This window comes from Emys orbicularis, chromosome 3, assembly GCF_028017835.1.
Source record: "Emys orbicularis isolate rEmyOrb1 chromosome 3, rEmyOrb1.hap1, whole genome shotgun sequence".
Taxonomy (NCBI): Eukaryota; Metazoa; Chordata; order Testudines; family Emydidae; genus Emys; species Emys orbicularis.
The window spans coordinates 135,764,278-135,777,737 of NC_088685.1; the positions used below are offsets into that span (position 1 = coordinate 135,764,278).

Consider the following 13,460-nt stretch of genomic DNA (forward strand, 5'->3'; position numbering starts at 1 on the left):
CCCAGGAGGCGGGGCTCGGGCTTCAGCTTTCTGCCATGGGCCCCTAATGCTGACATCAGCCCTGCTCTCTAGTTTATTTTGGCAAACCCCTTGAAACCTGGTCACGCTCCGCCCCCCCGCAGGAGAGCCACGGACCCCCTGGTTGAAAACCTCTGGCCTAGAAGGGTGCTGAGAGCTGCTTGAAGATGTATCTCACACCTTCCTACATCTTTGAAGCACCACTCCACAGATATTTGACAGGTGCAATAATCAGGTATCGAGCCTGCTATATAGTACTATAAAAACATTAAGGAAAAAGAGTTTGTTTTTATCTCACGAGATCTAGGGTGAAATCCTGAGGTCAACCAGAATTTTACCACTGACTTAAATGGAACCAGGATTTCACCTCCAAAGTTTGTTTGTTTAAATGACACATCAAAAATTACAGAGAACACACAAAATCTGATCATAAAAAAATTGAATTATACCAAGCACAAAATTACAAAAAAAATTAAAACACCTATTTTCCTCTACTTCTGCAACATAAGCATTGCCAAATGAGAAGGACAGGGGCTGTGTGGTATTAGAGAAATTATATATATCCTATATAAATTCATTTTTGACTCTAGACCTTGTAGGCCAAATTTCAATATGGGCCATATTTTTAGGGCTCAATACTAACCCCCCCAGAAACAGGTTTAACAATGGAAATGTAGACAGATTCTTAATTACAGTATAGTGTTAGTAGCCACCATAGTTATGGGTACAACTACACCACAAAAAAAACACCAATGGCAGAAAGTCTCAGTGTTCGGGTTAACTGACTCGGGCTCATGCAATGGGGCTCAAAATAGCAGTATAGACATTCCCACTTGGGCTGGAGTTCAGGCTCTGAAACGCACTGAGAGGGGAGGGTTTCAGAGCCCAGGCTCCAGCCCGAGTGGAAACGTCAACACTGCTTTTTTGAGCCCTGTGAGCCTTAGACAGATGACCCAGGCTTTGAGACTCGCTGCCATCAGTTTTGTTTTGTGTTTTTTGCAGTGTACATGTAGCCTAACAATGTTCTGTAGAAAATATAACAAGCTCAAAATTAGAGCAACTGTACTGCATGCTGTTGTAATTTAAAAAAGGGGGAGGGAAGTTGCTTAGGGGGCGGGGAGTGTGCGTGCCATTTTGTTTTGTTTTTAAAGAAAGCAGAGTCTTTGTTAAGAATTTGGACCAAATTCAGCATTAGCATGACCAGGAGTAACTCGCACTGAAGTTGGTGGGAGCCATGCCTATTTATACCATGGCTGCTTTTGGCCCTTTGTATTGAAAACACAATGCAACAATTTCAGGTAGGATGGCCAGACTCCAATGTTCCATGAAGTAATGGGTGTTAGGTTAACATTTACACCAGTATTTCACTTAGATTTCTAAATATTACAGAGCAGCTTATACAAAGTACATTTATGAGCCATGTTTTAAGTTATTTTGGGAAATAAGAATTGATCAAATGGATGCACGACAAATTAGAGCTAAAGCCACTCACTAAACTAGAGTATCTCCTGAAGCATAGATAGTCCATTTTGCCACCGCAGTTATTCCCACTTACCTTCACTGCATTGAAGCAGAAAGCATACAGTACAATCACAACTACAAAGCTTCGAGAAATACTGTAGAGGGCAGATATCAATCCAGCAGCAGCTGAAATACAGACATCAAAAGTTTGTTACTTTCTAGATGAAACAAGCTGCAACCAAAAGAAAAACAAAAAAGGATTCGCTCAACCAGAATTTAATTAATAGAAATCATGTATCACAGTGTTATTCTCTTTCTTTGTATAAAGAACGCCTTCAATATTTTGATCAGTTAAACAAGTTCCTCAAGAGACTAAGGGTGAAATTCTGGCCTCACTAAATCAATGGGAGTTTTGCCATTGACGTTAGTGGGACCAGGATTTCACCCTAAAGGTCTATCATTTTTTATATTTAAATGCCCTGCCAAAATGTTGCCGCCTATCGTTTTTTCATTTTTGAAGAGGAGGAAAGGAAGGATGCTGCTTTAAAATGCGTTAACCCTTATACTGCTGAATTCCATTGCAGCATTCCTCTGAAACAAAAAACAAAATGAAAAAAAAAAAAAAAAAAAAAAAAAAGTCAGCACATTTGGTAGCACTCTCACCAGGTGAAATTCTGGCTCCATGGAAGTCGGAGCAAAACTTTCCTTCACTTTGATGGGGTCGGGGTTTTACCCAACATGTTTTGCCCTCAGATCTGCTACATTATTCAAGAGTCAAGAAGTTAAAGAAAAGCTACCCCAGATGCATATGGTAGTTTTAGCCATATGATTTTTTTTTTCTTATTTGAACTGGGGGAAAGGGGGACCTACGAAATAGTCCCTCTCTCTTTTTGGGCTTATCCATACTGTGCTTGAAATGATGACAGAAATCACCATGCTTCTAACATGTTTTCCCTCATGTGGAAAAGGATTTAAGTTTTACCAAGGATCATGTTAGACATGCTAAAAACATTTCTGTGGGGGTGGTTCATAGTCTAACACACAGTTTAAGTACTGCTGTTCTCAGAAAAAATCCTCGTCCATATGCAAGAAACCATATGTAACTGTGTGACTGCAGGGCCAGTGCTACCATTAAGGCAAACTAGGCGGTTGCCTAGGGCGCCAAGATTTGGGGGCACCAAAAAGCGGTGCCCCCAATTTTTTTTTTTACAGCGTTCCTGGGCTGGGCTGCCGGCGGGGCGCTGACACGTGCGGCTCAGACTCCCTCTCCCAGCGCAGCGGCCGCTCCACTTCTCCCGCCTCCCAGGCTTGCAGCGCCAATCAGCTGTTTGGCGCCGCAAGCCTGGGAGGGGAGGAGAATTAGAGCCGGGGTGGCATGCTCGGGGAGGAGGCGGAGCAGAGGTGAGCTGGGGTGGGGAGCTGCCGCACGGCTCCCCGGGCTGGGGGGGTGGGGAGCTGCCACGGGGGCTGTGCGCCTCAGGGCGGGGGGGGGGGTGGAGCTGCCGCAGGGCTCCCCACCCCAGCTCACCTCTGCTATGCCCCCTCCCCGAGCACGCCGTCGCTGCTCCACTTCTCCTGCCTCCCAGGCTTGCGGCGCCAATCAGCTGTTTGGCGCCGCAAGCCTGGGAGGGGAGGAGAATTAGAGCGGGGGCGGCGTGCTCGGGGAGGAGGCAGAGCAGAGGTGAGCTGGGGTGGGGAGCTGCCACACGGCTCCGTGGGGAGGGGGGGCGCCTCAGGGCGGGGGTGGGTGGGGAGCTGCTGCAGGGCTGGGGGAGGGGCGCAAGGTGGAAATTTCGCCTAGGGCGCGAAACTTCCTTACACGGCCCTACGTGACTGCCACTAGCACAGTTTCAATTGTAGTGTGAATGAGGCCTCAAAATGTGCAGTACAACCCAGCTTAATTTATGGCTGTGGGCATGAACAGATGAGCTCAGGCTACAATAAACTACTTACCAGAACCACCAAAAAGTAACATGTCTATTTGTTCCAAGAGATATATACAAAAGGTGTTGATTTGAGGGAAAAGGCCAAGAAGAGAAATTGCAGGGAAGCAATACAAAAACACTGAAATTAAAACAAGATGTATGTTAGCACATATTTGAATGTCACAACTGAACATATTTGTATGAAAAACAGAGAAAAGTTGCCTCAAACTGGGATAAGCTACTTTTCCATTATATTTTAATGCTTTCTGCATAGATTTTGGTGTTAGGAAAAATGGTTACATTTTGCAGGCATTTCATTATTTAAATTTATTTATATTTAATGTTTCTCTAAAAGCAATAATAGGTAGCGCTAGCTATGAAGAATTCATACAAACCTATTTGTCCTCCAAAGCATTTTATCAACATTATTTCTCACAACCGCCTGAGGTAAATATTATTTCCTATTTTACAGATATATAAACTAATACACAAAGAGTTAAAGTTCAGTTCTACTTTGAAAAGTGACCAGGAGGAAAATGGCATAATGTAGTCTCCATTCACCATTTCTCAACCACTTTTAAGATCAATTCTGTTCAGTTTAAAAGAAAAAAATATTTTTTTCCTTAACTTGAGGGCTCTGCAAACTCAACCTGGAATTACTGAGCTCTGGCTAATACATGCATCATCATCAATAAAGATTCTGTAACTGGAAGTTAGTTACCAGTTCTGCTGATGATGTGTGACCCAGAATAGAATCCAGCTCACTCTCTCATAGCTGCCTTGACTCTGCAGAACGGCCAGAATTAAAAACCAGAAACTTATTTAAATAGTAAAAAAAATATTCAAAGGCAAGCTGATCTATTGAGTAAGAAGGTGCCATTTATACATAGCCACTTTTCAGAGCGGTCCCTCACTTTAAGAGACTTTCCCATGGTCAAAGGAAGCAGGATTAGTACTCAGGGTCTGTGCTTCCTGTCTTGTGTTCTGATCACATCACTGCTGTCTCTGTGGGCTCAATCCTGCAAGGTACAGCGCATGCTGGCCATGATCTAGCAAAGCATTTAAGCACATGCTTAACTTTAAGCAGATGAACAGTCTCACTAACTTCAACGGGACTATTCATATGGTTAAATTTAATCACATGCTTAAACACTGTGCTGGAGCCTAGCCTGAATTCTCAGCACCTTGCGCGATCAAGCCCTGTGTAAGCAACACCACTGGGATGGGTGAAGATAATCAGTGATGAGGGAAGCTGAAGCCAGACATATTCAGGTGGCATAGTAAATTTAGAGAAGCAAGAAATGAAGTATTCAGAGTGCTGCAGAACAAACAAAATGAGGGGGAAAGAAACAAGATAGAAATAACACTATGTTAAAAAAAATGAGATAAGCAGATTCTGAAGAAGAGATTTTCTTGGTAAGACCTGGGGAAATAAAAGGAGAGCGTATGGCAAAAGAGCAGCGCATGAATTGCTACCAACACGAGTCAAATTGAAACTGCATCCTAAGGAACTAAGGAAAATATGATCTGTAGTCCATGTTAAAAAGGAGAGGGGCAACGCACGGCAGATTACAGTTTTAGTCAAAGAAAAACCAATCTGATAGTTATGTTAACAAGGCCATTGGGAGACTGTGAAAAATTGTGTTGCAAATTGCATGGATCGTTTGCCCCATTTCTTACAGAAAAATGTTCTGCTGTTCCTGGCAATTTTCCCTGTGAACAAGCATATATTTATTAGTTATACATGCTGGGCTGTCTGCATTTTTTTCTTATTTGCCCTGATAATACTTAAATCCAACAAACTGCTGACATTTCTCTTATTTCCATACTGACTTTTAAAACAAAAACAAACATTACCAATGATATTTGTTTTCTTTGCTATATTCCAATTATCCCATTTTACTTACAGTCCTTCTTGCTAATATATCGTGCTGGGTTAAAATAATGCAGCAATACGCTCTGTTAGATCTGACTGCATATATTAATGCTTCTTCACCTATCATATTATTCTACAAGTATCTAGTTTCATAACTCCTGCTGAAGAATTCAAACACAGAAGAGATAGGACAAGCTCAGGGGTCAGACGCAAAAAAAGTATAAAAACAACGAGGAGTCTGGTGGCACCTTAAAGACTAACCATACAGACTAACATGGCTACCCCTCTGAGAAAAAGTATAAGTGCTTTAGGGTTGGTGTGACACAGCTCAATGAACTGAACACCTATGCTGGTATTTATAATGTGCCCATCACCGTGGTATCCTAGCACTAACAAAAATTGCATATACATAAAAGCATGCAGAAATACCGTGTTCTCCATCTCTTGCTTGTAAATGCCATTGAGAGTGCTTACAACAGACGTGTGCAAACTACGGCCCGTGGGTCACATCCGGCCCGCGTGACCGTCCTGCCCAGCCCCTGAGCTCCCAGCCGGGGAGCCTAGTCCCCAGCCCCTCCCCCGCTGTTCCCCTTCCCCTGCAGCCACTCTGCCGCCCAAGCCGCACTCTGGCCCGCTGCTCCTGCTGGGCAGCGTGGGGAGCGCAGCTGGCTCTGGCCGGGTGTCGCGGCTGCGAGCTCCTGCTGCTGGTAAGGGGCGGGGAGCGGTGGGGTTGGGTAAGGGAGTGGGGGGTCCTGGGGGGCAGTCAGGGAGGAGGGGGCGGTTGGATGGGGCGGAGGTTCTGGGGGGGCGATCAAAGGATGGGGAACAGGGAGGGTTGGGAGTGGGAGTCCCGGGGGGCCTGTCAGGGGGCGGGGATGTGGATAGAGGTTGGGAGGGCAGTTAGGGGACAGGGAGCAGGGGGGTTGGATGGGTTGGGAGTTCTGAGGGGGGCAGTCAGGGGGCGGAAAGTGATAGGCTGCAGGGGCCAGGCTGTTTGGGGAGGCACAGCCTTCCCTACCCGGCCCTCCATACAGTTGCGCAACCCCGATGTGGCCCTCGGGCCAAAAAGTTTGTCCACCCCAGCTTACAACCTCTGCTACCTTTACTTCTCTCCTCTCTCCTTTTTCTAGTCATACCAAGCTATTCTTGGATTGGTATTGAGGAAAAGCAATGGTAAAGATGGCAAACTACCTAGAGTTATCTGGATCCCTCCATTTGATCACAGAGATTTTTGGTCCCCCAGACCAAACATTTCAAGATCACTTGAAATTCAGTGATCACAAGGAGGGTTTTGCAGAAGCCCAGCACTGAAACTAGAAAGAGATCCTCACTGTGAGGCAAGGGGGTCACTTTATAGCTAGCTTGATATTACTAGTTTGAAGGCTAAATGATTTCTCTAACTATTGTGACCCAAGAACAGCCTGGATGGGGGCGGGGGAGTAATTAATAGGACAGGAAATAGAACTTACTGCCAATGTGTCAGAGGGGAGTGTGTGAATGAAGGGGTGTGAGTATGAGAGAGGGGGTGAGGGAGGCTGGCTGTCAAGAGCAATCTTGCCATCTCACTCCCTCTTTGATGCTCCCTGGAGTAATCCTAAAACATGTTAATCTTATCCTGTGTCAGAGAGTAGCCTGGGAAAGGGATGTTTCAAAGGCCCTTGCCTTTAAGAGGACTGGATATAGGAATTTTCTGGTTTCTCCTGGGAAGAGCAGACCATTAAGAAAGGCTAGTTACACAATTAAAGTTGAATTATGAATCCCAGAGGGGGCTGGAATACAATGCATTCTTAAAAGTACCTAGCACCTTCTTGTTTAAGTAGTAATGCGTGTTTGCACATGCAACACCTCCAGCTCCAAGAGCTGGAACACAGTAATAGAAGGTGGGGTTTTCATATTTGGGAGGGAGCTATGCATTTTGATTTAAAATACCATGGTAACCAGTGGCAATTTTGGTGCAAGTATTTTTGTTTGTAATTGGTTAAAATAAAGCATGTGGTTTTATCAAGAGCTAGCATTAAAAGGCTAGTAATCCAAATACCTGGCCTGTTTGCAGGAACTGAGAGCTAATTAGCTTTATTCTTGAATAGAGGGTAGGAGGGGGGATTCCTTTGGATGAGGAATAATCTTTTCTTACAAAGGGAGCTGAAGAGAACATTCAGAAAGGCGTCCCCCTATCTCCCAGAGAAGCTCAGTTATTGCTAGAGGTAACAGACATAGATAAAAGATGATCTGCTATAAGAACATCAGAATGGCCATACTGGGTCAGACCAACAGTCCATCTAGCCCAGCATCCTGTCTTCTGGCAGTGGCCAATGCCAGGTGCTTCAAAAGGAATGAACAGAACAGGGCAATCATCAAGTTCCATCCCCTGTCATCCACTCCCAGCATCTGGCAGTCTGAGGCTTAGGGACACCCAGACCATAGGGTTGCATCCTTGACCATCTTGGCTAATAGTCATTGATGGACCTATCCTCCATGAATTTATCTAATTCTTTTTTAAATCCAGTTATAGTTTTGGCCTTCACAACATCCCCTAGCAACAAGTTCCACAGGTTGACTGTACGTAGTGTGGAGAAGTATTTCCTTTTGCGTGATAATTTCATTGGGTGACCCCCCTGGTTCTTGTGTCATGAAAAGAAGTAAATAACACTTCCTATTATTCACTTTCTCCACACCAGTCATGATTTTATAGACCTCTATCATATCACCCTATAGTCGTCTCTTTTCCAAGCTGAACAGTCCCAGTTTTTTTACTCTCTCCTCATACGGAAGCTGTTCATTTTTTGTTGGCTTTCTCTGTATCTTTTCCATTTCTAATATATCTTTTTTGAGATGGGGTGACCAGACTTGCATACAGTATTCCATGTGTGGGCATACCATGGATTTATATAGAGGCATTATGATATTTACTATCTTCTCATCTATTCCTTTCCTAATGGTTCCTAACATTGCTAGCTTTTTTGACTGCTGCCGCACATTGAGCGGATGTTTTTAGAGAACTATCCATAATCACTCCAAGATCCCTTTCTTGAGTGCTAATACGAATTAACTCCCCATCACTTTGTATGTATAGTTGAGATTATTTTCCAATATGCATAATTTTGTATTTATCAATGGTGAATTTCATCTGCCATTTTGTTGCCCAGTCACATAGTGTTGTGAGATCCCTTTGTAACTCTTCGCAGTCTGCTTTGGACTTTACTATCTTGAGTAACTTTGTATCATCTGCAAACTTTGCCACCTCACTGTTTACCCCTTTTTCCAGACCATTTATGTATATGTTGAACAGCTTTGATCCCAATGCAGATCCCTGGGGGACATTGCTATCTACCTTTCTCTATTCTGAAAACTGACTTTTTATTCCTGCCCTTTGTTTCCTGTCTTTTAATCAATTTCAGATCCATGAAATGTCATTCCCTCTTATCCCATCATTGCTTAGTTTGCTTAAGAGCCTTTGGTGAGAGACCTTGTCAAAGGCTTTCTGAAAGTCCAAGTACACTATATCCACTGGATCACCCATGTCCACATGTTTGTGACCCCCTCAAAGAATTCTAATAGATTGGTGAGACATGATTTCCCCTTTACAAAGCCTTGTTGACTCTTCCAAAACAAATTATGTTCATCTATGTGTCTGACAATTTTGTTCTTTACTATAGTTTCAACAAGTTTGCCCGGTACTGAAGTCAAGCTTCCTGGTCTGTAATTGCCAGGATCACCTTTTAAAAAAATTGGCATCACATTAGCTATCCTCTAGTCATCTGGTACAGAAACTGATTTAAGTGATAGGTTACAATGCAGTTAGTAGTTCTGCAATTTCACATTTGAATTCCTTCAGAACTCTTAGGTAAATACCATCTTTTTCTGGTGATTTACTACTATTTTATTTATCAGCTTGTTCCAAAATCTCTTCTATTGAAAACTCAATTTGGTTCAGTTCCTCAGGATTGGTCACCTAAAAAGAATGGCTCAGGTGTAGGAATCTCCCTCACATCTTCTGCAGTGACGACAGATGCAAAGAATTCATTTAGTTTCTCCGCAATGGCCTTGTCTTCCTTGAGTGCTCCTTTATCTCCTGGATCAAAAAAACTTTTGAAGTTGCCAGCAATGCCCCTCTGACATGTACATTGGCCAAACCGGACAGTCTCTACGCAAAAGAATTAATGGACACAAATCTGACATCAGGAATCATAATACTCAAAAACCAGTGGGAGAACACTTTAACCTGTCTGGTCATTCAATGACAGACCTGCGGGTGGCTATCTTACAACAGAAAAACTTCAAAAACAGACTCCAACGAGAGACTGCTGAGCTGGAATTGATATGCAAACTAGATACAATCAATTTAGGATTAAATAAGGACTGGGAATGGCTGAGCCATTACAAACATTGAATCTATCTCCCCTTGTAAGTATTCTCACACTTCTTATCAAACTGTCTGTACTGGGCTAGCTTGATTATCACTTCAAAAGTTTTTTTTCACTTACTTAATTGGCCTCTCAGAGTTGGTAAGACAACTCCCACCTGTTCATGCTCTCTATATGTGTATATATATATCTCCTCAATATATGTTCCATTCTATGCATCCGAAGAAGTGGGCTGTAGCCCACGAAAGCTTATGCTCTAATAAATTTGTTAGTCTCTAAGGTGCCATTATTATTGAGTTGTCTATTTGTATAGCATCTCATCTCACAGAGCATTTCATAGTCTCCATCCTGGTCAGGTTGTCGGTAGCATATTCCTACTGCTATGCTCTTATTATTCAAGCATGGAATTTCTATCCATACAGATTCTATGGTACAGTTTGATTCATTTAAGATTTTTACTATATTCGACTCTATGCTTTCTTTCACATATAGTGCCACTCCTCCACCAGCACAAGCTATTCTGTCATTCCTAATATTTTGTATGTAAGAGGGAGGTGGAGAGGGATTACAAACTCATATAGGCATTTGGAACCTATAAAAAAATAGAAGCCAGCTGCCTTAAGCATCTCATCCTCTTCTTGTTTTCTAGCTGTGAAAGCAGGTAATTGTTGTAAGTTTACTTATTTTAGTAGCGCCTAAAGCATCATTTCTGGCTCTTCCTCACCCATAGTCTGACCAAAATTTCTCATTTCTTTTATATCATGGTTTAAGGGCTAAGGCTTGCCTGAGTGAGAATGCAGGGCATTGACTTAACCCCTGCAGTCCTGTCCACCATTTTTTCCCTTTATAATGCAGTCCTCCCTCCGTACAGCAACAGCTATGTTGTAATATTTCCTCATGGCCAAAGAGTTGGACAACCTCTTGCTGTTCACAAAACATAACGTTATCATAACAAGCTTCTGGATTCTTCAAGTTGGTAAATTTTGTATCCTTCTCAAGAGGTAGCAAATCCATTCTTTCACCACATGAAGAATTCTGAATGTAGATTCAAATGTAGGTCTTGTGTGTGGTTACACATTGTGCTGCCAGACTGCTGGAGCTGTCTGGACTTAAACAGTTCTTTTAAATGGTGAAGATATTCAAGTATTTCTGTTTTCAGTATTCTAGATTGTGCTGATAATATGGGGTGAAATCCTAGCCCTACTGAAGACAATAGAAGTTTTGCCATTAACTTTAATGGAGCTAGAATTTCACTCATGGTGTAGAGATCTCTTTATAGGTACAGCATGAAGTGAAAAATAAGGCATAGTATAATAAATTACAAGCAAAGTATATTATATTTAAGTGTTTTGGAGTTGTATATTGAGAAATCAATGAACTTTTGTCTGAAGGGCCATAGAATATACAACTAAAGTTTTCCAGAAGTACTGTGTTATTTCTGATAACTATGAAACTGTATATACATATATATATATACACACACATACACACACACCTCTACCCCGATATAACGCGACCTGATATAACACGAATTCGGATATAACACGGTAAAGCAGTGCTCCGGGGGGGCGGGGCTGCGCACTCTGGTGGATCAAAGCAAGTTCAATACAATACGGTTTCACCTATAATGCGGTAAGATTTTTTGGCTCCCGAGGTACAGCGTTATATCGGGGAAGAGGTGTGGATTTTATATATATATATAAAATCAACCAAAATTGTTGCACTTGGAAGTCTGACTAAGAAACTGGTGATTCTGAAGCTGCACAGTGAATTACTGTAAAAGGTTTATTACTAGATTGTGAAACAAACTCAATTCAGTAGAAACTTGTTAGATGCATAATATCATTACATATAAAATGTGTTTTAAACTGGTCTATGCCTTAGCAGGCAATCCATTTAGGAGATGATCAACAATAAATCAATGCCAGTTTTGCTATCTACTTAAATGGCTGTAGGATCACGCCTTTAAATCAGTTTCTTCATTGGAGTCAATCTTGAATTCCTTATTTCAGTTGACCTCATTGGGAGATTAACGCAAGTAAGAAGTGCAGAACTGAGCCCATTTCAGCCAATAAATGCTAAAAGCATGTTTGTTAACATAAGTGGTTATGTACTTAATATGTGGTAGTTCTTATGAGTGAGATCAGCAAATCACTTGCCACATCATTGAACAGCTGACATCAGATGATGGCAAACTTCGGTGACTACTGCCCTGTGCTGGATTTGAACCAGTGACATAGGATCCATGTCTCATCAGCAAGCCCCTGAACTACCAAGCACCCCAATAAAGATTTATTTGCCATTCAGTATTGAACCTAATCAATCTGAATTGAGAACCATGGAAGCTAGTAGGTGCTGAGCACTTGAGAAAATCCAGCCACTTCACTTAGGAACCTAAATGGGAGTTGAGTACTTCTGAAATCTGACCCAGGTTGCGGGTGCTGAGCATTACTGACAGAAAATCTGGCCCTTGATTTTCCCCAGTACCAGATATATCTGTGGGCCATTACTGCTGCTGCTGCTTTAAATAAATTAATGGAGATATCCTATCTCCTAGAACTGGAAGGGACCTTGAAAGGTCATCAAGTCCAGGCCCCTGCCTTCACTAGCAGGACCAAGTACTGATTTTGCCCCAGATCCCTAAGTGACCCCCTCAAAGATTGAACTCACAACCCTGGGTTTAGCAAGCCAATGCTCAAACCACTGAGCTATCCCTCCCCCCAGGGCATCTTCTCAGTGTGGGTGAGACACATTTGAATGTTGTATTGAAGAACCAGGAAAAGATTCTATAAAAACTTCTTGTTTTAGAAGTGAAAAAGGAAATGGCAAAATACAAAAATAAATTGTCACCATCCACTTACCTGGTGTTATCTGTTAAAGCATACGGCAAACAAACAGTACTACTTTTGGCCTAGGAATTTGTGATAGGTTTATTAGGAATTGGGGAATCTTTTGGGGAAAGAGGAGCCTATATAGGAAGGATGGGCTCCACCTAAACCAAAACAGAACCAGATTGCTGGCATGTAAAATTAAAAAGGTCAGAAAGGAATTTTTAAACTAAGGGCTAGTGGAAAGCCAAAAGGTGCAAAGGAGCACATAATTCAGACAGAGACATCCCACAGAGAGGGGATCTATTAATGAGGATTCTCAATATCCTAGTAAAGAGAGGATAGAATTTGATAAAGTACAGGTAGGAACTGAAGAGAAACAGTCAGATGAAAAAAGAGTCCCATTCAATCACATCACATGAAGGCAGACAACTAAAAAGTGACAAATTTTAAAAGTGTCTGTATACAAATGCTAGAAGTTTAAATATTGAGATGGGCGAACTTGAGTGCCTGGTATTAAATGAGAATATTGATATAATAGGCATCCCAGAAACATGGTGGAATGATGACAATGAATGGGACACTGTAATACCAAGAATTACCTGCTTTCACAGCTAGAAAACAAGAAGAGGGTGAGATGCTTAAGGCAGCTGGCTTCTATTTTTTATAGGTTCCAAATGCGAATATGAGTTTGTAATCTCTCTCCACCTCCCTCCCTCTTTTCCAGTCTGCTTCAAGACTCTGCTCCATGATGTCTCTAAGGTCAGCCAAAATTAGCACATTTATAAGCTCACTCATTCTATAGTCGTTGCTATAGTTTTTCCATTTATCTTATCCCTGGAGTCATTTAGGATTCTTGATGAATTATTTATCAGCATTTTTACTGTTCACTTTTGACAGGCAGATAAAATAAGATGTAAGAAGAAAATAAGTGATGCAGGTCTTCGTTTTCCCCCAGACTGTGGTAAGGGGAAATGGGAGCCAACAA

The 13,460-nt window shown here is 42.2% G+C and overlaps 1 protein-coding gene across 2 annotated transcripts in view; it reads right to left on the bottom strand.

Annotated features, from left to right (window-relative positions):
- PCNX2 (pecanex 2) overlaps positions 1 to 13,460 on the bottom strand; it is a 240,349-nt gene that overhangs the window by 152,878 nt on the left and 74,011 nt on the right. For both annotated transcript variants that reach the window (XM_065401279.1, XM_065401278.1), the window contains exons 14-15: positions 3,433 to 3,543; positions 1,574 to 1,665 (exon numbers count right to left, since the gene is read on the bottom strand). In XM_065401279.1, the coding sequence (XP_065257351.1) occupies positions 1,574 to 1,665; positions 3,433 to 3,543 (203 nt within the window). The remainder of the gene's footprint in view (positions 1 to 1,573; positions 1,666 to 3,432; positions 3,544 to 13,460) is intronic.